Source organism: Anthonomus grandis, chromosome 15 (genome assembly GCF_022605725.1).
Source record: "Anthonomus grandis grandis chromosome 15, icAntGran1.3, whole genome shotgun sequence".
In the NCBI taxonomy this organism is placed as follows: domain Eukaryota; kingdom Metazoa; phylum Arthropoda; class Insecta; order Coleoptera; family Curculionidae; genus Anthonomus; species Anthonomus grandis.
Window position 1 is genome coordinate 1,162,031 of NC_065560.1, and position 26,022 is coordinate 1,188,052.

The 26,022-nt window shown below is 32.5% G+C and overlaps 1 protein-coding gene across 3 annotated transcripts in view; it reads left to right on the plus strand.

Annotated features, from left to right (window-relative positions):
* Positions 1-2,284: 2,284 nt before the first annotated feature.
* Positions 2,285-26,022, plus strand: part of LOC126745065 (Krueppel-like factor 7) — a 193,977-nt gene continuing 170,239 nt past the window's right edge. For 2 of the 3 annotated variants that reach the window (XR_007663420.1, XM_050452754.1), the window contains exons 1-2: positions 2,285-2,528; positions 8,335-8,517. Coding sequence is in view for 2 of the 3 variants with exons in the window: in XM_050452754.1 (XP_050308711.1) it covers positions 8,506-8,517 (12 nt within the window). In the remaining variant the exon portion in view is untranslated. Of the gene's footprint in view, positions 2,529-7,264; positions 7,476-8,334; positions 8,518-26,022 lie in introns of those variants that run through there. The other variant, XM_050452756.1, reaches the window with a different exon arrangement.

Sequence of the window (26,022 nt, forward strand, 5' to 3'; positions counted from 1 at the left end):
GACCTTGCGGATAGTCTCGTTGGATTCAGAATGACGAAACTAAGATAAAACCGTTGGAATTTTCCCGATAGTGGCCATAGAAGTCGAGATATGGGCCTTCAAAGTTTGGGATTTTTCATTTTTCGGGTATACCCCCCCGTATCGAATTTTTTCACCAAAAATTGATTTTTTTCGAAATCAAACTAAGTATACCAGCGTCTTTTTCTGATCATCTAGATTACGAAAACACCGGGTTATAACAGGATCCGAGCAGAACTAAGGGAATGAGAGCACTTTGAAAATCCTGAAAAAGTCGTTTTCGACGTCCGTTTTTGAGGCCAAAAATGGGCATCAAAAATGCCATATCTCGGCTATCGTAAAAGCTACGATCTTGCGGATGGTCTCGTTGGATTCAGAATGACGAAACTAAGACAAAACCGTTGGAATTTTCCCAATAGCTCCTATAGAAGCCGAGATATGGACCTCCAAAGTTTGGGATTTTTCATTTTTAGGGTATACCCCCCCGTATCGAATTTTTCACCAAAAATTGATTTTTTTCGAATTTCAGCTAACTATACCAGCGGCTTGTTCCCATCACCTACAACACGAAAACACCGGGTTATAATGAGTTTCGAGAAAAACTAAGGGAGTTATAGCGCTTTGAAAATGCGAAAAATCGATTTTCTTGAAACCCGAAAATTGCTATAGAAACCCCTATTAGCGGCTTATTCCCATCACTTACAATACGAAAACACCGGGTTATAACGGAATTCGACCAGAACAAGTCAAATTATAGCACTTTTAAAAATTCGGAAAAAGTCATTTTTTGACCTCGTTTTTGAGGCCAAAAATGGGCATCAAAAATGCCATATCTCGGCTATCGTAAAAGCTACGACCTTGCGGATGGTCTCGTTGGATTCAGAACGACGAAACTAAGACAAAACCGTTGGAATTTTCCCGATAGTGCCCATAGAAGCCGAGATATGGACCTCCAAAGTTTGAGATTTTTCATTTTTAGGGTATACCCCCCCGTATCGAATTTTTCACCAAAAATTGATTTTTTTCGAATTTCAGCTAACTATACCAGCGGCTTGTTCCCATCACCTACAACACGAAAACACCGGGTTATAATGAGTTTCGAGAAAAACTAAGGGAGTTATAGCGCTTTGAAAATGCGAAAAATCGATTTTCTTAAAATTCGAAAATAGCTATAGAAACCCCTATTAGTGGCTTATTCCCATCACTTACATTACGAAAACACCGGGTTATAACGGAATTCGACCAGAACAAGTCAAATTATAGCACTTTTAAAAATTCGGAAAAAGTCATTTTTTGACCTCGTTTTTGAGGCCAAAAATGGGCATCAAAAATGCCATATCTCGGCTATCGTAGAAGCTACGACCTTGCGGATGGTCTCGTTGGATTCAGAACGACGAAACTAAGACAAAACCGTTGGAATTTTCCCGATAGTGCCCATAGAAGCCGAGATATGGACCTCCAAAGTTTGGGATTTTTCATTTTTAGGGTATACCCCCCCGTATCGAATTTTTCACCAAAAATTGATTTTTTTCGAATTTCAGCTAACTATACCAGCGGCTTGTTCCCATCACCTACAACACGAAAACACCGGGTTATAATGAGTTTCGAGAAAAACTAAGGGAGTTATAGCGCTTTGAAAATGCGAAAAATCGATTTTCTTGAAACCCGAAAATTGCTATAGAAACCCCTATTAGCGGCTTATTCCCATCACTTACATTACAAAAACACCGGGTTATAACGGAATTCGACCAGAGCAAGTCAAATTATAGCACTTTTAAAAATTCGGAAAAAGTCATTTTTTGACCTCGTTTTTGAGGCCAAAAATGGGCATCAAAAATGCCATATCTCGGCTATCGTAAAAGCTACGACCTTGCGGATGGTCCCGTTGGATTCAGAACGACGAAACTAAGAAAAAACCTCTGGAGTTTTCTCGATAGTTCCCATAGAAGCCGAGATATGGACCTCCAAAGTTTGGGTTTTTTCATTTTTTGGGAATACTCCCCGCATCGAATTTTTTGTAATCACTTTAGATGAGCATTGTGTAATGACAAACGCATGTGAATTGCCAGGACAACTTTCACCCCCTATTAATTAATAATAATAAAACGACAAGAGCGCAAAATAGTTGACGGTACCCGGTACACATAGAACGTGAAGTGTGACGGTGTGTGTGTGTGGCCTGGGGGACGGTGGTACCTGCACCGACGGCAAGTGACTGGCGGCGGGGGGAACCCGAACCCGATCTACGGGTGCCTTATGACGATGATACGCGGACGCGGATGATTTTAGTCGTTGCCGCGCCGCCGTCAGCGACGTTGCCAAAACCGGCGCCGACGACGCCGACGCATTGTTACGATTTAAAGTGCGCGCCGACGACGACGCCGCCGTCGTCGACTTTTTAAATCAAATTAATATTATGATCGACGTATTTATTCAAGCCAGTTTTATGCATGTTGTTATTTAATAGGATATATATATATAGATGCTCGATTTTTTTAGGGAATGTTCAGGTTGGTACAATTTTTTAATAATAATATGCTTTTTTTAAGTTTAAGTTTGGAAGTGGTTTCAACCCTAACAATTAGAATAGAAAAAATTCATAAAGAAGGCTGAAATATTTGAGTAATAAATTTATCCGAGTGATTTTATGGCTTGCAGGGCCTCAGTAATTAATTTGTCTTTTTCTCCATTAAACTGTCCCGGTGCGCTTTAATGGTTTAATTAAATTTATTTTTTCCTGTTAAGTTAAATACGCTAATCATTAGAAGGTGTCATTTATTTGGTGAATGTGTATGATAATTATGTGGTTATCTAAGTTTTTAAAAAAGGCCGAACAATGTTAGGAAACATTTAAAGATTCAACGTTTCAAGGCACTATATTATGTATAAGCTTAATATTTACCTATAGAGTGACTTCTTTTATTATTGGACACTTTTCATGAATATTTCCTATGAACTTCACAAAAATTTGGAATTTTTTTCTGAAGTTGTGAGAGAATTTTTTTTTCAATAAAAAATCAAAAAACGATTTTTTTTTCTTAAATTGAAGTAAACATTAAAAAAAATAGATTTCGTTAAATTTTCCTAACTTTTACATTTTTTCATTTATTACCATCAATTTGACTTAATAATTTTTTTAAAAACTGGCTGCACTGCCCTGAAGAACCCACTAAACAGAAACGCATTTCGTATAGGCAAATAGGATCCTATTTTTATGGTTTCTACTAACGGAATAACCCGATAAACCCTTTTTTATAACAATAGTAAATCAGAGAGTTGAGACCTTGGTGCAGTTTGTCCGAGCCGGCGAATTTTCCTTTTTTTGGAGCTGATTATCTTAAAGTTATGCATTAAAGTTTGAATTCTTCTTCACTTCAATTATTAGAGAAATTCTCCTCAGATGTCAAGGAAAACTCTCAGCGTTGATTGAATAATAGGAATAATATAACCTATTATTCAATCAACGCTCTCAGGTTAACAGATCAGGCCAGAATCCACTTTATACAAATTTCATACCAGGATATCTACAATATGGTTAATCTTTCTTTTTTAATGACTTATTTTTAAAAAATTAATTTCTACTTATTTGCGATGAAAATCGGCACAACTACTGCAATTTTCATATCGATATAGGCCTTACTTTTGAAAAATAAAATAGGGTATTTTCACGTTTTACTCTAAAACCTTAAGGTTATGTGAGAAAAGTATATATAGATTTTTTATCTCCTATAACTTTCTTAAAAACCATTTTTTTTCAGGCAATTATTTTCTACAAAAAAACCGTTTTTCATTAATTCTACCCTTAGCCCCCCACCCACCCCACACAATTTACCAGTAAGAAATTGTTTTCAAAAATCACTGTTTTCCCAAATTAATATGCATGGAAAACAGCTGGTTTGGTCATTATTATCTAATCTAATAACACAGTTTGTTTATTTCAATTTGATATAATTATGTATATTATTAAATATTTAATTAATACAAAAGCAGTTCTATTTAATATTATGAACGAAAAACGGTGATTTTTCAAAAGAATTTCTTACTGGTCAAATGTTTGGGGTGGGTGGGGGGGCAAGGGTTTTGTTGATGAAAAATAATGTTTTTTGCAAAAAATATATAATAATCAATAATTAATTTAGTATTACTGTTTATTTAAAATTGATATATAAATATTTAGTGTAAAAACAGCATCCATATTGAATAATATGGACGAAAAGTGGTGATTTTTCAGAAGAATTTTAATAGTTATCGAGTTTAAAATCTAGATAATATATAAATCGCGTGTCAATTTTTTAAATGCCGAAATTCTCCCTTTTGTTAACAGAATCGTATACGATATACGTATATATACCGTGACCATATACGGTTGATAAATATACCAAAACCAAAAATAGGGTATTTTCACGTTTTACTCGAAAACTTTAAGGTTATGTGAGAAAAGTATAGATATCAAAACTACAGATTTTTTTATCGCCTATAATTTTCTTAAAAACCATTTTTTTCTCAGGCAATTATTTTATGCAAAAAAACCGTTTTTCATTAATCCTACCCTTAGCCCCCCACCCACCCTACACAATTTACCAGTAAGAAATTGTTTTCCAAAATCATTGTTTTTCAAATTAATATGCATGGAAAACAGCTGGTTTGGTCGTTAATATCCAATCTAATAACACAGTTTGTTTATTTAAATTTGATATAATTATGTATATTATTAAATATTTAATACAAAAGCAGTGCTATTTAATATTATGAACGAAAAACGGTGATTTTTCAAAAGAATTTCTTACTGGTCAAATGTTTGGGGTGGGTGGGGGAGCAAGGGTTTTGTTGATGAAAAACAATGTTTTTTGCAGAAAATATATAATAATCAATAATTAATTTAGTATTACTGTTTATTTAAAATTGATATAAATTTATATATAAATATTTAGTGTAAAAACAGCATCCATATTGGATAATATGGACAAAAAGTGGTGATTTTTCAGAAAAATTTTAATAGTTATCGAGTTTAAAATTTAGATAATTTATAAATCCCGTGTTAATTTTTTAAATGCCGAAATTCTCCCTTTTGTTACCAGAATCGTATACGATATACGTATATATACCGTGACTATATACGGTTGATAAATATACCAAAACCAAAAATAGGGTATTTTCACGTTTTACTCGAAAACTTTAAGGTTATGTGAGAAAAGTCTAGATATCAAAACTATAGATTTTTTATCGCCTATAATTTTCTTAAAAACCATTTTTTTTCAGGCAATGATTTTCTGCAAAAAAACCGTTTTTTATTAATTCTACCCTTAGCCCCCCACCCACCCCACACAATTTACCAGTAAGAAATTGTTTTCAAAAATCACTGTTTTCCCAAATTAATATGCATGGAAAACAGCTGGTTTGGTCATTAATATCCAATCTAATAACACAGTTTGTTTATTTAAATTTTATAAAATTATGTTTATGTATATTATTAAATATTTAATACAAAAGCAGTTCTATTTAATATTATGAACGAAAAACGATGATTTTTCAAAAAAATTTCTTACCGAGCAAATGTTTGGGGTGGGTGGGGAGGCAGGGGTTTTGTTGATGAAAAACAATGTGTTTTACAGAAAATATATAATATTCAATAATTAATTTGTTAATACTGTTTATTTAAAATTGATATAATTTTATATATAAATATTAAGTGTAAAAACAGCGAACAACGGTGATTTTTCAGAAGACTTAACACATTTTTGAGGTGTAGATATGTAAATCTTGTGTCAATTCTTTTAAATGCCGAAATTCTCCCTTTTGTTAACAGAATCGTATATGATATACGTATATATACCTTGACCATATACGGTGGATAAATATACCAAAACCAAAAATTTTCAAAAAATCCTTTAGTATATGATGTGTTGCTTGAACAGGCAACGCAGTCAAATTATGAAGATTTTTTTAAATTTTTTGTCCAAATTTAAAATTGAATAAATTAAAAACTATTTAGGCTAAAAAAAATTAAATTTAATAAATAAATAGACTTATAGCTATACTGTCTACTTATCCTAAAAGTCTCACATTTTTAAACCCTATCAGTGAAAAATTGTTTGAGCCAAGGTAGATAAGGTAAGAGATCTAAGTTTTGTACTTTTTTTGTGTAAACTTAGGACCGTATAAATTCAAAACTATTTAAGGTAAAAATTTAAAAATTGCACTGAAAATAGCTTAGTATGTTTCTTGCTAGTCTTGAAAGTTTCAGATTTTTAGGGCTCATCAGTGAAGAGCTATTTGAATCAAGGCAGGCAAGATACCTAAGTTGTGAAGCTTCCAAAAAAATGTCCAAATTTAAAACTACTTAAGCTAAAAAATTGAATTTAACACGGATAATAGCTCGATTTTTTTTAATTACATTTCTGGAACATGGAAATAAAATAACTACAACTGCCTAGGCGTAAATAAGAAATTTAACTACTTCCAGGCAATTGAATATTAAAAAAATTAAATTTTTAAAATAAACTGTATGAGAAAAGGGCAAGAAATGAAAAATATTAATTTTCTGATTATTTTTGCCTGGAAAAGTATAAAAATTTAACTGTGTAAATATGGGCAAAAATCAGGTGAAGCCGTAACAAAAAGTTGTCAAGTTTATTGGGTCAAAAGAAGTTCCGTGAAGTGTACCATTAGCACACAAAGGTACACTCTATTAATATAAATTTCAACTTTATGCAACTGACAGAGTCAACAGCTTGCATCAAGTCAAGGAATACCTCCATACAGGGAAGTGTACATATTTCTCTCTAAACACAAATTAATTCATTAAAGTTTAGGAGACATGAATTGTCACTCAATAGATATTCGGTTATCTAAGTGCATAATTCGTAATTAAAAAAAAGAGATGTGGCTGTATAGGAGAATGCTCAGAATACCATGGACAGTCCATATTACAAACTGAAAATTGACCAAATCCAAAATGAGGTTCGAGTTGTAGATAAGAAAAATGTCCTTTAAATAATTACTACACTCGACAGGGATGTGTTAATGGATCACTTGCTATAGAGCACAAGTCATTGTGATATATTTGTGCTCTTGTGCTATATACTGCAATACTCACAAAAACACGCCTATCAACCAAACGAAAAAAAATAAATAAATAAATTAAATCCATTCGGGAACCTCGTGTCCCAAACGAGATAAGAGACAACCGCGAGATAAGAACGAATTTATCTCCGCTGATGTTGTCGTATTATAGCAAAATTCATCATCTCTATTTAGTTTGTGTGAGAATCTGAGTTCCTATACCACCACGCCCTTTTTTTATATAATTTACCGGATATGCACTATTCGCGATAAATAAAAAAAATATATATAGCATCACGTAAATACGGTCGATGAGTGATTTTTTTTCTGTATCGGGTTTTGCGGTTTTATGTACATACTACAGCACGGATTTATTATGGTTTAAATAGAGATTAGTAAGTTTATTTATATATATATTTTTTTCAAATTAATGTCCACGATAAGACTGGAAAGACAAATATTATTATGGCTACTTAATGAATTTTAAAGTCTATTTTTTCGACCTTTAAATTCATCTCAGCAGCATAAGATAATTAGCATTTTAAGGCTTAAAACCCCCAAAAAAATGAAAAAAAAAACATTTTGTCAATTAAACTATATAAAACTGAGCCATATGAAATTTTTGTGGCATTTTGACATTCTGTCATTGAATTCGGCACCCGGGAAAATTTTAAAGGAGGAAAAATCAAGGAAATAGCGCAGAACTAAATAGGGAAAATATTTTTTAATAAGCATGATATGTATGAAAAAAACCACCATCACCACAGATAAAGTGAGTACAGAAAGTCGGACACAGATGAAAGTGTACACATTTGAATCGACAACTAATGATGCATTAAAAGCCAGTTTTTTAGGGGGGCGGGAATTCCCACATCATTCAAAATTGTTAATGATCTGCGTTAATTCCAAATAGGAGTTTGAACGTCGTGACTCGTGCACCGTAATTTGCTTATACGTTGTACCTGCTTTTTAATTGCGATTTACGAACTAATCAACGAAATAGAAGTGAATATTATTTATGACGAAATTGATGCTTTATTTCGAAAACTATTAGAGCTATAAATGCGCGGATCGTCTTAATGGATTTAGAAGACCGAGAGTATGAAAACAACGGCTATCAAAGTTTTTCACTTTTCCTAAATTTTTCATCAAAAATTATATAATAATTCCCGCTTAGTATTATACTACTACATCATAATTAATTAAATTATACCTAAAAAACTACCTACTTCTCATCTTGTCCTTCTATTTCAGATACCTGCTATATCAAAGGCCAGTAATTGCAAACAGTACCAGTATCACTATTTCCTTAGAATCATAAACTAAACGTTCACCAGATTTCAAATCGCGTGTTTTGTGTTTATTTTTTTTTTGACTCGAGTGCCTCAGGAACAAGTTAAAAAAACAGATCGGGACAGGATTCTTATGGTTTTCATGGTAAGTCGTTTCTTTATATATTAATCGATAAATTACTGTTATTTTTCCTATAAATTATAACACGATCACTTTTCTAGTTCCGCCTCGTTTTCGAATTGTATAATCAAAATGGCACACCTACATATATAGACTATCTGACATATTTAAAACGAGGCAGCGTCTACGTATTGATGGTCAATTATCAGTTTATCGTCTTGTTTGTTTTGTACACCTTTTGCAAGGCTTGGTGGTTATTATTATTAATATTCAAATTATTTCGACAATATTTTATAATAGATTTAATCCAATAGAAGAGGGTTTCAAACAGTTAAAAAACCAATTTGTTGCGTCCCAATGCTGCCAGGATGCGTCACTAGTCCTGTTTCAATAGTGCGTTGTAATAAATGAAATACATTTCCTATATGCATTTTGCAATGAAAATATACAAGGGGGTCTCGTTCAAAAAAAAATTAATGTAACAATTAAATTTATCAAGTGGTGCCTTCCAGGCATTTAAAATTCTTCAATTTATATAAACTAATTTTTGAATACCTCAAAAGGTTTTCAAGTAATCGTCAAAACGTCTCTAGTTAACCTAATTTTTAAGCTAGAATGATAATTTTTTCATTAAATGCAGCTCAAGAGTGCTTTCTAAAATACTGTAAAAAAATAACAAAAATATCTTAAATAACTTGAATGTTATGTGGTTAAATATTACAAGATCTACAAAGGGATTTGAATCCTATACTAGATCAAGAATTCATTTATTTTTTGGCGTTTATTTTCTTGACTTAATCCACTGACTGAAGACGTTGCAATAATAAGAAAAAACAATTAATAGAAATCAACTAATATACCATTTATTTATTAACATAGTTCAGGTAATTGGAATATTTTTTTTAGGTTTTCCAGGACGTTTTATAATTTTTGCATATTTTCCAGGTTCTTGGAATAGGTAATTTTTAATACCTTCCAGGCATTTGGAATTTTCTTTTATAGCTTATGGACTCTCTTTGTAAATTTTCCAGGCTTCTGGAGTCATTTTTCACCTTTCTTAGACATTTGACGCCATTTAAATGCATTTAAAACACTGGAAATAAACTTTATTTTATGTAATTTTTGATATCTTCCAGGCATTTGGTATAATTTTTCATCACTGGTTCAGGCTTTTGGATTAATTTTTCCTTCCAATACTTTAGGCATTTAGACTAATTTTTCCAGTATTCCAGGCTCTTAAGGTACACTATGATTTATTCCAGGCATTTGACTTAACTTTTTATGGCTCTTAGTAACATTTTTTATTAACCTCACTTCTCACGTATCTCAGGGCTCTTGGAATAATTAATAAAGATGGCGCTGCACTAAATATAACTAACTGTCAAAGGCAATTTCGAGGTTAGCGTACGGACAGAATTCAGTCCGACGGTGTTCGAGTTTCAACTAAATTATAATAAAATTTAAGGAATTCCGAAATTGTAATAATAAATTACGTAGTGGGATTCAAATTTTCCGCCAATTTTTGATCCAAAACAACCATGATTGCGCAGTTAACGGTGTATTAGCCACGCCTCCTAAGGGTCAAATTATTTTTCAAGGTTGGCGTGCAGGCACCATTTAGTGCCGCGGTGTTGTTGAACGTTCCAGTTTGTATTAAATACCAAAATAAACTAATTAACTGAATTTAAATTTAAGTTAAGGAAGGTTATCGTTATCCTTCCAATAAAATGCAAAACATCTTTAAATGAGTGAATTATGGAATTCCTTTGATTTTTATATCTAAGAGCGCTGGAAAAAATCAAAAATTATTTTGTCTACTTGAAACATGACAATTAATCCCAAGTGCCTGGAAAAAACCCAAAATTCAGTCCAAAAACCTGGAATCAAAAATAACTTTCAATACGCTAGAAGCTACGTCAAATTCCAGAGATAATGATACTTGCACCCATAACTTCCATCCACTCTTAACGTTACATTCCGGTATCTAAAGTTTCTCTAATAATTCCCAATTAGTCTAAAAGAACCTGAAATGTCTTTATAAAGCTTTGAAAGATCTGAAATCCTGGAATAGACTAGAGACGACTAAAACTACTTAACAGATGGATTCAGGGTTTATTCATTCTCAATGGTTTCAAGTGCTTTGAATAAAATTTTAAATTCTTGACGTAAGTCAAAGCAAGATACATAATTGGGTCATTAATAAAGCACTTCAAACAATGTGAAATATAAGGAAAATAAAACAATGAGGAATAAGCACAAGAATTCAACAATTCAGTTGCTGGAATAAAGTTGTAGGTTCTTGACTCCATGTTCTTTTGCATATAGTTTCTGGAATAACTCACTATTAGAAAGTAATCAGAAACTACTTCATATTCCAGAAAGAAGTTCATAGCAACTTCAGCTGCGTGGAAATAATCAGAAATTTCCTTATGTACCTAAAACAATTAAACTTCGACTGCCTAAGATAAGGCAGAAACGACTTCTAATCTCTGAATGGAATCAAGGTCTATCAGGATTACTTTGTTGGTTGCCAGTTACTGTGGTAAAACAGGATTCTGCTGGAAAAAATTAATAAAACTTTAACGGCTTAAGACAGACGTTCTTCAATTATAAACTTAACGGAACCGTTAAAGATCAACTGCAAGTGCCCCATTTTGTATTACCGGTAAACGCGAAACGAACTTTTGTTATTTACCAAACTAAGATTTTTCCTTTAAATTTCTTTTTAATTCCGATTGGTTCTTCTTCTCATACGCGGCCGACATGAGTTCGCGAAACTTTGCGGGACTTAAAGACGTCGAAAAAGTTGAGGGCGAACTTAATGCAACTTTTTTTTTGGAAGCAAAAATCGAGTTGACTCAATCCAGGGAGCACGGGAAGACTGGAAACTTTTTAATGCTTTTATTAGATCGCTGCTTGAAGGCGTCCCTCCCTTCACCCCCTTCCCGTACTTCCTTGATCGTTTAAATGGCTTTATTTAGGGAGCACATTTTGTTTAAAAATATATGGGGTCATAAGGAAGTTTTGTATGTTGTGAGAATATATCAAAGATTACTGCCATTGAGTCCATTTTTTTGAAGCAGAACCAGGAAGTGACCTAATAATCCGAGGACAAAAGGAAAATGCGAAAATGTGTTGCTAGTTTAAGGGAAGAGCAGGGTCAGCAATAAAACTCACCAAGTAATGAATAACGTCACAACTACTATACTTACAAGGCTTCCATTTCAAAACAAACCAACCTTCTTTTTCAAAAAAAAAAAAATGGTTGACGGATTGACCTATTATTCGCTTAATAAGCAAAAATGTGTGTAATAATTGACATTTTATCGACTTAAACTCTGATGAGGTGTGATTTCCTAATAGTGTTACCCATTATTTATATGGCAAGAAAATTTATGCAATTTAAAGCGATTCACTATTAAAAATTTATAGTAATAAACAGTTCATTGGTTCAAATATTTCATCTTTTATTTGCGAGAAAATAACTAATGCTATTTTGAAATTCTCAACATTTTTTGCAGTATTAGCCGAATTTATGGTTCTAAGACACTGATAATAATTCATAATTTGTTTTTGCATAAAAAGTGTAGTAGGGTTAAGACCTTAAACGCCCGATGTTTCAACTTTAATTCAGGCCATCTTCAGGTCTATTTCTGTTCAAAAAAACCATCTTATAAGTCTCGTTATTAAAAAATAATTATAAAAATTGAGTTTATGTTATTTAATATTTACTTTTTTTAACGTTAATATACCATTTATTTATTAACATAGTTCAGGTAATTGGAATAATTTTTTCAGGTTTTCCAGGATGTTTTATCATTTTTCGTTCTATTCCAGGCAATCCGGACAGGATTTAACTTTCCAGGAAATTAAAAATAATTTCCTCGTAATTTTTGCATATTTTCCAGGTTTTTGGAATAGGTAATTTTTAATACCTTCCAGGCATTTAGAATTTCCTCTTATAGCTTATGGAGTCCTTCTTTGTAAATTTTCCAGGCTTCTGGAGTCATTTTTCCCCCCTTTCTTAGGCATTTGACACCATTTTAAAACACTGGAATTAAATTTTCATTTTATGTACTTTTTGATATCTTCCAGGCATTTGGCATAATTTTTCATCACTGGTCCAGGCTTTTGGATCAATTTTTCCAATACTTTAGGCATTTAGATTAATTTTTCCAGTATTCCAGGCTCTTATGGTAAACTATTATTTATTCCAGGCATTTGATTTAACTTTTTATGGCTCTTAGTAATATTTTTTATTAACCTCACTTCTCACGTATCTCAGGGCTCTTGGAATAATTGATAATCCATGATTTGTTTTTGCATAAAAAGTGTAGTAGGGTTAAGACCTCAAATGCCCGATGTTTCGACTTTAATTCAGGCCATCTTCAGGGCTATTTCTGTTCAAAAAAACCATCTTACCATTTGTTTATTAACATACTTCAGGTAATTGGAATAATTTTTTCAGGTTTTCTAGGATGTTTTATCATTTTTCGTTCTATTCCAGGCAATCCGGACAGGATTTAATTTTATAGGAAATTAAAAATAATTTCCTCTTAATTTTTGCTTATTTTCCAGGTTCTTGGAATAGGTAATTTTTAATACCTTCCAAGGATTTGGAATTTTCTTTTATAGCTAATGGAGTCTTTCTTTGTAATTTTTCCAGGCTTCTGGAGTCATTTTTCCCCTTTCTTAGGCATTTGACGCCATTTAAATGCTTTTAAAACACTGGAAATAAACTTTTATTTTATGTAATTTTTGATATCTTCCAGGCATTTGGTATAATTTTTGATGACTGGTCCAGGCTTTTGAATCAATTTTTCTAATACTTTAGACTCATTTTTCTAGTATTCCAGGCTCTTAAGGTATACTATTATTTATTACAGGCATTTGACATAATTTTTTATGGCTTTTAGTACCATTTTTTATTAAGTATTTAACCTCACTTCTCACGTATCTCAGGCCTCTTGGAATAATTAATAATCCATAATTTGTTTTTGCACAAAAAGTGTCGTAGGCTTAAGACCTCACACGCCCCGATGTTTCGACTTTAATTCAGGCCATCTTCAGGGCTATTTCTGTTTAAAAACAAAAAACCTTTTAAAGTGTTATGTACACATCTCTCATTGTTTTAAAGCGTTAATGTTGCCCCAATCGTTTTATGATGGATGGACAATTTAACGTGCGTCCTAAACACACAGAAAATAAATAAGAAGCGCTAATGGACCCATTCCCGAAATATTGTTTGACGTTGTCATTAACGCGTTAAACATTTTATGGTGGTTTTACGTGTTTGCTTGAGTGGTTAGCTAATTTAAATTATTAACCCGGATCAAAAATCTGATTTTCTTCTGCTAATATTTATTAATTAATGTTTACTATTTTTTTCTTATGTGAGTTAATTCTCCTGTGGAGCATCATTTTTCTGGCTAAACCCTTTCTCCTTCTATTTAAGCAAATGATGCTTTGCATTGCGCAACACATATCTCAGGGGTCCAGCAATTCTCTTCCTTTTATCCTCGTTGGTTTTTCTTGCTCTTCAAGATTCTTCAATAGCACCACATATGCATCAGCCTTCCATACCATAGAGGAGTACGTAACATATTTTGTAAATCTTATTCTGAGGTTGAAGTCAGAGACTTTTATGAATGAGCTAATTTGCGGATGATCACTACGAATTTTGACGTTGGTCGTGAATTCCAATTTGGACGTCAGTCATATTATCTGCTGTCACGATTGTGTTATCTGCATACCGTACTTTACTGAAAAATTGTTGTTGAAAAATCATATTATATGTAACCATTTTTCCAGAGTCAATTCTGCTTGAAAACCATCGCTCGAGAACGCAGCAATATGCCGAGTGAGAGTGAAAATTTGTTTAAGCGATTAGTGGCTTTTTATTTAAATTTTACCGATGCCTTTTGAATAACATAAATACTAAGTAGCATCGGGGAATTTCAAGGGCTTTTATGTTATTGCAGTTGCGCCTTTATTAATTTTTTTTTTAAATAGACGAAAATTTTCAATTCTCCCGGACTAAATTTCCTTTAATTAACAATTAACACGCGCCCGGGATGTTCTTTTGTGTGTGTGTGTTTTTTTTACCGCGATTTCACGTCGCGATTATTCCGAACAATGGGGCGTCGTATTATCCGCGAATTTGCCATTTTATTATTATCGTTTTATGCATTTTACCAGGCCGAACTCATCTACATATTAACTCTTAAATTTCAGGATGTGCCTTGCTTGCCTCACCGCGTATCTAAATGTTAGATTGGTATCGAGAAGACAGTGATGGGGAGCGTTTGGTTTGTTGAGTCGAGTTTCGAGTATAGCTCAGACTATTATTCACCCAAGTAATACACGATAATTAAACGTTTATTTTTGGGTTGCACCGCATGTACATTTTTGGTTGTTCTTCAACTATAATTATTGGATAAAATTAAAAGAAATTAATTTCTTTAATTTTTTTTAATAGTGAAATTAAGTTTATTTAAATTTAATATAATTATATATAGGTATATTGATAAATATTTAATACAAAAACAGAGCTATTAGATTGGATATTATGGACGAAAAACGGTGATTTTCCAAAGAATTTCTTACTGGGTAAATGAGTGGGGTGGGTGGGGGGTCAAGGGTTGTGTTGATAAAAAACAATATTTTTTGCAGAAAATATATTTAATATTTAATTCATTACCACTATTTATTTTAATTTGATATAATTTTATACATAAATATTTAGTGTGAAAACAACGCTATTAAATTAGATAATATGTAGGAAAAACAGTGATTTTGCAGAAGAATTTCATCAAATATTTGAAGTGTAGTGATCGTGCTTAAATACTAGTTATGTAAATCCTGTGTCAATTTTTTAAATGCTGAAGCTTTCTTCTCTTTGTAAACAGAATCGTCTATAATATACGTATATTCTACAATAATAATATATGATGTTAAGGTAAAATGAAAATCCTGCAGCCTCCCTACAATTATTTATTAAGCATTTAGTCATTTAAAATTCCCTACATGTTTCGGATACAGTGTCTATCATCAGGGGATAAAAGGCTTAAAATTGGTATTGGATATACGCCCCATGGTTTGATTCCATGTCACCAACCTACTTGTTATTATTGTATTTTTTTTTTAATTTAATTTATTTACATTCTTTTATTTTACCTTAACCTACGAGTCCATTGCAAGTATGGACCATTTCTTCACTAATATATGATGTTTGTGCCAATCGATGACATGAGAGCACTCACAGCCTTTTCTTTACTACTTTTGCTATTAACGTTAAAAAAAAGGCAAAATTACACGAACGCTACTGACTTATAGTACCGGAAACTGCCCGACAATGAACTTGCGCCGCCTTCACCCACACTTCCGCTCATTAACGCACCACCAACTTGACTGATATACGTACATAGCAACTTCTTATTAATTTTTATTCTCAAAAAAAAAGACCGAAATTATTTAATTCAATCATGTGAATTTTAGTAGTGTCAGCGGTAAAAGGTTTTTCTGGTCAAAGAGCGTTTCGTATTGTACCGAAAATTAATAGTGCGGAAAAGGTTGTAATAACCGTATATACAGTACTATATGCATGCGCGCCCAAGGTCTTCGCCTAGTGGAATTAATAACACGGAGGGAACAATAAACATTTGTGATTCAGCAAAAAAATTGTTCGATCAAAGAATTAATTATTTAGAATCAAGCTAAGAATCTCTTAAGACCAGAACTTTTTTGTGGTAATTTAACCCTTCAGAGAACTTAGGCTCACTCACTTAATTTAACTGAACAGGTTGTTTTACTTTAAAAAAGTGTACCTGTATAGGGTGTCCCAAATTGGAGGGTGACTCGGAAACCGTAAGAGTTACAGGGTCGGTTAAACGGAGGTAAAGTTGCGCAATTTGGAACTTAATAAAATTACGTTTAAAAAATTGTTAAATTCCTAATAGTTCCGAAAAAAACCGAAATTTGTCAAAATCGTTTATACCTTCTACCGACTTTATTTAAAGAGATATCGGAAAATTAAAAACAGTTTTTCATTACCACTTTTTATGTATTACAACATGACGCAAAAAAAAATTAACCCGACGTTTCGTTTTTTTCCGATTATCATTAACTTGATTTTTTCTTATGGGCGCCATATAAAATTTTCTCATTTCTAAAAAGTATTTTTAATTGCCTTTAAAATGAGGTATTGCACTTGCATGTCCGATTACTCCTTCTAGTACTTCCCATAAGAACTCTATGAGTGCAAGAGAGAAAGATATATCAATGGGATTTCCAAATAAATTGATTTTATACAGGGTGTGCCAACAAGGTGTACGGCTAAGATAGCGTCTTAACTATACGAGGTAGAGCAAAAAGTTCTACAGCAAAGTTGTAGGGTTGACAAAAACCTACGAACTAAAAATATTTTTATGTATACTGGGTGTGTCACAAAAAAGTTACTATAAAATATGATTTTTTTTAAACGGTACGCCCTATATATTATGGTACTAAAATGTGAGGCAAAAAGAGTACTTTACTTTGGTATAACGTTTTTTAAAATTTCCGTGCGGCGTTGCAACGTAATTAATTTTTTTATGTTATTTTTTGCCTTTTAGAGGGTTCGTTTAAAAAAATCATAATTTACTTAAAATTTATTCTGCGCCTATGAAACTTGTACCACAGTTAGTCTAGGGTACCTCCTCTAGACTGACTATGATAATTTGTAATTTTTTAATACAGGGTGTTTTTAAAGAACTTTCAAACTTGCTGAAATTAAATACGTAATATCTCAAATTTTTCAAATGAAACACCCTATATATTTTTATCTAATTAAGTTTGTCCCTCACATACCTTCATTTTTTATTTAATATGTCCTATAGCTAAATTAAGTACTTTTTGAGATATTTTAACTTTTCTCTAAAATACTATGCATAAAACGGGTATTCTTTAAGTTTTGATCGAGATTGCTTAGAAAAAATTATTGAAGAATTAGAATTATTACTTTTTCTACAATTATTAATATTACATACTTAACCAACACAATTATTCACCTAAACTGCTAAAAAAAAACAGCAAATTTAAATTACATACTAGGTAGGTACTTACGTATTTTTGCATAAATGTACATCGTTACACTAATTTGAAATTTTTAAGATCAATTACAATTATTATAAATTGTGTTCAATATGACCTCCTAAATTTTCTACGCAAGCGTTTACCCTTTTTGAGAACGAGTCATTAACCTTTTCCAACATAATTGGCGTGACTGTTTGAAAAATCTCCCGAATTATATTTTTCATATTTTCACTTGTGGTAGGAGTTGTTTGATAGACTTTTTCCTTCACATATCCCCACAAGAAAAAATCCAGTTTGGTCAAATCTGGGGACCTTGCGGGCCAAGGGACCGGCCCACCTCTCCCTATCGACCGGTCATCAAAATGCTCATTTAAAAAATTTCTAACAGCATGGCTATAATGAGCTGGAGCGCCGTCAAGCTGAAACCAAAGCCTATCTCGAACATGGTCAGGCAACGTTTGTAGAAGGACATTAAAATCGTTTTGTAAAAAGTTTAAATACATTTCACCTGTAAGATGTCCATTAAAAAAGTGCGGTCCAATAACGTAATGTCCTATTATTCCTGCCCAAACATTATAAGCGATTATCTATGTTGATGATGAATTTCTCGGCTGAAGAATGGATTGCTGGTGTCTTAATAATGAAAATTATGTTTATTAACACTGCCATTATTATGGAATGTAGCTTCATCCGAAAAAAGCACAAAATTAAAAAATAATTCCTGCAACAATTGAATATGGTAAGGATGGAATTTTTCGCTTCGAAGCATGCGAGATATTGATGCTGCACTAAAGGGTAATTCTTTAGCAAGCTGCCTAACGCTTTTATGAGGATCTTCAACGACACTTAAAGCTACTGTCATCCTGTTTTCCTCATTTGTAACTGGCTTCACCCGTTCATGTTTTTCATAAATTACACTTCCTGTTCTCTCAAATCTTTCTTTTAGTTTTTGAAGCACTTGTGCTTGGGGATGTCTCCTTTCAGGATAAAGTTGCGCATAAATTCTAGATGCCAAAAGGATATTTCTTTCAGCAGCTCCAAGGGCATATATCATATCAACAAATTCCTCACGAGGAAAATTCATATTGATTACAAAATGAACAATAAAAATTAAAAATCGATTAACTAACTCACTGATAATAATTTCTAAAATGGTTTTTGAAGAAAAAACATTGATCTTGTCTACTGCTGTCATAAAACTAATAATCTGACAATTATTATTTGACGTTTAAACCAATGTTTCTAAGTCTATCAATCTTGATCAAAACTTAAAGAATACCCGTTTTATGCATAGTATTTTACAAGAAAAGTTAAAATATCTCAAAAAGTACTTGGTTTAGCTATAGGACATATTAAATAAAAAATGAAGGTACTTGAGGGACAAACTTAATTAGATAAAAATATACAGGGTGTTCCATTTGAAAAATTTGAGATATTGCGTATTTAATTTCAGCAAGTTTGAAAGTTCTTTAAAAACACCCTGTATTAAAAAATTACAAATTATCTTAGTCAGCCTAGAGGAAGTACCCTAGACTAACTGTGGTACAAGTTTCATAGGCGCAGAATAAATTTTAAGTTAAATATGATTTTTTAAACGAACCCTCTAAAAGGCAAAAAATAACATAAAAAATTAATTACGTTGCAACGCCGCACGGAAATTTTAAAAACATTATACCAAAGTAAAGTACTCTTTTTGCCTCACATTTAAGTACCATAATATGCAGGGCGTACCATTTTAAAAAAAATCATATTTTATAGTAACTTTTTTGTGACACACCCAGTATACATAAAAATATTTTTAGTTCGTAGGTTTTTGTCAACCCTACAGCTTTGCTGTAGACCTTTTTGCTCTACCTCGTATAGTTAAGGCGCTATCTTAGCCGTACACCTTGTTGGCACACCCTGTATAAACTGAAGCTATAAAATACTCTGTATTTAATATAATTTTTTTTTTAACTAATTCAATGAAAATGTATCCTAACTTACGGTTTCCGAGATTCCAATGGTCACCCTCGAATTTGGGACACCCTGTACATGTTTGAATATTAGTGTGATAAAGATTTCAAGTAAAATCTGTATTGTTATGACGAATTCATAATGAGTTATACGTCACTTTTATATTTAAAATGCAGAATTAAATTATTGTAAAAAGTACAAATAAAACTTCTAAAACAATGAAAATATTACGGCCATTGGGTGATTGATATGGTCTTATTCTACTGTTAAAAAATTGTTTCTATATGAGATTATGCCCTGGAGAAGGTACAACAGGTTGATGTCATATACAGAGACTTTTTCAAGGAGAAATTGGGCATACAAGCAACTGCTTGGAATCTCTTAAATAGGAAACAGGTCCCAGTTTGTTAATATTGAAGGATTTAAAAGTAGTACAAGGACTATCACCTGCTAGGTACCTCGGGGAACAGTACAGGGACCGGTCTTATTCATTTCGTATATAAATAGTCTTTTACAAGTACCATCATGTGGACATATAATTAGTTTTGCCGACGATACTGTTATCTTATATAAAGGAAAGTCGTGGATGTCTTGGATCGAAAACAAATTAAAACTAAATGAGCACGAAACAAATTTTTTGCCATTTACATCCTATTCTCATACTTTGCTAAATTTTTCCACCCTAGAAATAAATGGAAACATCACAATCTCCAAAATTGTCCATCTCGGTATTATGATGATAGATAGTCACCCAAGATAAAACCGACAGATGTAAAAAATAAAACTATAAATATAATAAATAAATAAACTCTGTAATTACAAAAACTAGGTACCTTGTAACCAGATTTGCTCAATAATATTCAAAGTTGACAAGCTTAATACATCAGATGGGCAGAGAAAGATTTAATAACTTAATAAATAATACATAGGATAACTAAACTAAGAAATTGCAGATCTCGGAAATTGAATTATTGCAAAAAAAAACCCTTGAACAAGACATAAACAGAAATGACCCAAATCCTAAAAAAAAAGACATTTATTACTGAACTCGTCAAAATCTAAATTACCTGCAGCTGTGCGACCTAAGTCCGGGAACAAATTGTTGTTATTATTATTCGTTATTTTTATCTACGTTTTATTATTATTATTATTATGTAAACACGTACAAGTAGTATACTACTACTTCTGTGCTTATTGTTTATTTACTGGTAAATTGAAATTAATCATTTTGTAATATTTTTTTCATTATTGTAAATAAACTGATTTATTATTGAAATAATTTATTATGCCCTAGATCAATCTGTGTTAAAATACAAAATAATTGGTTGGGGAAGTGCAAGAGACTGTTATCTTAAAAACTTGGATGTAATTCTAAACCCTAAAACTCTTAATAAGTAATGAGACATCCTTTAAAAAAAATTAAATAACTGGATTTTTGAAAAATATAGCAAACATTTCATATGCTTTGTAAGTAGAAACATGCTCTAAATAATTTTAACAATCATTAGGTATAAATGTGTTACATGTTCTGTGTCAGCATAAAATGTTACTAGCTCTAGTTAGTTAATTAGGTTAATTGCCCTTAACTTACGTAGAATCCCGAAATATAAAGTTGTGGAAAATATGAACGCTAAACCGAATGTGATGTTAATACTCGATATGGACTTTTCACGGATTTTGTTTTTTTTTCTTGCCCTAACAAACTTTACCACTTCAGGGCGTATTTATTTATATTTATAATTGTTTTTATGTATTTGGCTGTACATAGATTGGAAATCATCGTAAATAAACACTATTATTATTATTATTATTATAAAAACGAGTCAAATGGAGCCCTATGACAAGATTTAATTATCGCAAAAACAAATTAACGTTGTCCAAAGCAATTTGCGCGAATACGTACCGTAATAACTTTAAATCAATCAAAATTACTTTTGCCGGGCAATTATCTGAGCGAACACCTTGGCATGTTATTAGATTGTTTCACTTATTGGGATCCAATGGTATTATAGTTTCCTTTCAGTGACATTATACATATTTTATATTTCGCATTTATATATATTATTTTTATATTTATATAAAGCATATTTTAACATTTTCCGTAGTTTTATGCAAATACAGGGAAATAATTAAATATGAGCAAAACGTACATGCATTTGGTATCTTATTAAACTCCCTTAGGAAGCGTTTCCGGATCCATGTTAGTAGGACTTTTTTTTATACAAGGTAAAGGATGCCGCTTACTTTTGAATCACCCTGTAGAATGAAAAAAAAAAAGTAGACCGAAACTATTATATCCGAAAAACCTAAAGTATAGACGGCGATTTAATAGTGGGGTATAGATATCCGGAAAACATCGGCGAGCGATAATTTTGAAGCGCCCGTTTTGGAGAGATAATTAAAGCTCTTGAATCGCTATCGGCGACGATCGATCTGTAATTAGGACGTCAAAAAAATTACGGAACACCATCCAGCGTAATTCTATTGTAAACACGGCTTAATTATGATATATGCGGGCGTGGACTTCGAACTTTACTTTAACGGTCTAATTGGGAAGAGAATATGCGGCTTTCGATCGCATACCGAACATATTTGGCTTTAATTTATATTCATTATAATATATTAAATAGTTTTACCAGTTATAAGTTAAGTAAGTAAGTTTTACCAGTTATAGCAAGAATTAGATGGGTCATGATCATCTCACATTAAATAGAACATCTATTACTAAGACAAACCCGTTAGAATTTTCCCGATAGTGGCCATAGAAGCCGAAATATAGGCCTTCAAAGTTTGGGTTTTTTCATTTTTCGGGTATACCCCCCCGTATCGAATTTTTTCACCAAAAATTGATTTTTTTCGAAATCAAACTAAGTATACCAGCGTCTTATTCTGATCATCTAGATTACGAAAACACCGGGTTATAACAGAATCCGAGCACAACTAAGGGAATGAGAGCACTTTGAAAATCCTGAAAAAGTCGTTTTCGACGTCCGTTTTTGAGGCCAAAAATGGGCATCAAAAATGCCATATCTCGGCTATCGTAAAAGCTACGACCTTGCGGTTGGTCTCGTTGGATTGAGAATGATGAAACTAAGACAAAACCGTTAGAATTTTCCCGATAGAGGCCATAGAAGCCGAGATATCGACCTTCAAAGTTTGGAATTTTTCATTTTTCGGGTATACCCCCCCGTATCGAATTTTTTCACCAAAAATTGATTTTTTTCGAAATCAAACTAAGTATACCAGCGTCTTATTCTGATCATCTAGATTACGAAAACACCGGGTTATAACAGGATCCGAGCAGAACTAAGGGAATGAGAGCACTTTGAAAATCCTGAAAAAGTCGTTTTCGACGTCCGTTTTTGAGGCCAAAAATGGGCATCAAAAATGCCATATCTCGGCTATCGTAAAAGGTACGACCTTGCGGATGGTCTCGTTGGATTCAGAATGACGAAACTAAGACAAAACCGTTGGAATTTTCCCGATAGCTCCCATAGAAGCCGAGATATCGACCTTCAAAGTTTGGAATTTTTCATTTTTCGGGTATACCCCCCCGTATCGAATTTTTTCACCAAAAATTGATTTTTTTCGAAATAAAACTAAGTATACCAGCGTCTTATTCTGTTCATCTAGATTACGAAAACACCGGGTTATTACAGGATCCGAGCAGAACTAAGGGAATGAGAGCACTTTGAAAATCCTGAAAAAGTCGTTTTCGACGTCCGTTTTTGAGGCCAAAAATGGGCATCAAAAATGCCATATCTCGGCTATCGTAAAAGCTACGACCTTGCGGATGGTCTCGTTGGATTCAGAATGACGAAACTAAGACAAAACCGTTGGAATTTTCCCGATAGCTCCCATAGAAGCCGAGATATCGACCTTCAAAGTTTGGAATTTTTCATTTTTCGGGTATACCCCCCGTATCGAATTTTTTCACCAAAAATTGATTTTTTTCGAAATAAAACTAAGTATACCAGCGTCTTATTCTGTTCATCTAGATTACGAAAACACCGGGTTATTACAGGATCCGAGCAGAACTAAGGGAATGAGAGCACTTTGAAAATCCTGAAAAAGTCGTTTTCGACGTCCGTTTTTGAGGCCAAAAATGGGCATCAAAAATGCCATATCTCGGCTATCGTAAAAGCTACGACCTTGCGGATGGTCTCGTTGGATTCAGAATGACGAAACTAAGACAAAACCGTTGGAATTTTCCCGATAGCTCCCATAGAAGCCGAGATATCGACCTTCGAATTATAAAATAATTGTACATACATTAATTAACTTGAAAAATAATTTTAATAAATTTCAAATTATATATTACTAATTAATTACGCAATGTCTCAAATTAAAAGTGTTTTACAATTCAAGGTGGTTGAGACATTTTGAATTAGATTAAGGTTTAGCAGCCTGGAATAATTATTTATTTGTTAAATTAAGGTTTAATTTATTTTACATTTTTACGATTTTTTTTTAAATTTTAGGCACATTAATTAAAATTATACCTTAACCGCCTGGAATAACTCATTGCCTAATTAATTAATTAAAAATTACTGTTTCAAGATCAAGATCAAAATTCGTGGGTTTAAATGCCAAAAGATGAGTTTAAAATAGCAAAAAAGCTGATCTTTGTTTGTTGTTCTTATGTAGTTTGAATCAACTTATAGGAGGAACATTCAAAGGTTCAAATCATCATTTAACTAATGACTTACACCTCTTTTAACTCAACGATCAATTCATCCCATAGTCAACTCATTAAAATCGCAGCAAACCCTTTCTAAACAAACTTTTAATTACCTTGACAATTACCCTCGGTTGCATCAGACCGTAACAATTCGTACCCATTTTCGAGCAAACCGAAAAAAAAATCGAAACGAACTATGAGTAACCCGAACGCATTGACTGACACCCTTTTACCCATTGTTTCATTTTAATACGATGCCGTAATTCTTAATAATTAGTCATTATCATTATTCGATTTTCAATTATAACCCGTTTGTTTGTCTTTGTTTCAATTACAACATGTCAAAGGTACATACATACCTCGTGTCGTTACAAGTCGTTTCGGTTTGACATGGATTAGGTACTGTATGGAATTTACATAAATAAAGTGAAAAATCGAGTTCGTAACGGTATCAAGTGGACCCAAATGCATAATAAGCCACAAGGAATCTTCGTTTTTGATGTTACATTTGTTTTAATGGCATTAGCATCCCAATTTAAGCAACAAAAATATGTTGTGTGTCATAAGAATCATTTAATTTAATCCATCTCAAATATAATTAGTTGCTTTATTAGTGTCAACTTACCGCTAGTTTAACTCATAAAAAGTTGATTTTTTTACCACATTAGTGATACGTGCCATTCTGCATCATGTACTCATGAGACTGCTTGGTCTACTCAAGTATAGTCTACAGTTAACACTGATAAACTTCCCTATTTCGTTAACAATCATGGACATTTTTTCTTTGGTCAAATAATAGAATCTAGAGTATATTCCTTACCTTATTATTCATCAGTTTGCATGCCAATTGTAAGGTCCTTTTACCATCAGTAAATAGATTTCAGTATCAATCCTTACATAGCTTTACTCAATTTTTCTTTGCCAAATTCTTCATGTCCAACATTAATAAAAGCGATTGTAATACCCGTGGGTCCATTGTCACATAAACCCAACGTAATAAATCTGCATAAAATATATTTAATAACAAAATGAAATTTCAAGATTTCACAACCTAAATAGAATTCAGCGTTGTGAGTTGAACTCGAACGATTGTGGGTGGGCCCGAGAATAAGAAAAGACGCTGATGAGGTTGTTTTTTTTTTTAATCAATCAAGAACACTCTCCATAATCAATAATTAAAATGTATATTATACGTACACGTTTACTTTTTAATTAACCTTTACTGATTGGCGCTATTTAAGTATCACACCGAATTAATGTTCAAATGTTAACGATGATTTTAAATCGCTGGTAAAATCAGTTCGGCGGCATTGATTCTTGGGGAGTTGAAGCTTTGAAGGAACTACGTTCGAGAGTTTAATATTATTTCGTTGATGTATGCACTATATTCCTAAATAGCACCCTTTAAGCCATTGGGTGTCCCCTATTGAATAAACCAGCTATTCTAGGGATATCTAAATGATTCGAGTCATGTTTCGATCTAGTTAGAGCATCATCAGGCCTTTAAAAGCCATGCACACACTTCACACTACAAACAAATTTTATTTTCTTAAAAAATTACATTTTTGTCTCTTGGAGAATAATGGATGAGATTTTTGTATTTATATCTAAATGACTCCAATGAATATTCAATGGATAGTCAAACGATACACCTTTGATTGTCCATTTGGAATCCATTGTTTGTTGTTTAATGTACAATTAGGTGTACAAATTTTGGACACTAAGAATTTTCGAGACAAATGGTAAAATGATTAAAATCTATACACTAAAAATCAAGAAATTGACGTTTTTTGCACTGGAGTGCCTGGAAAAAATAAAAT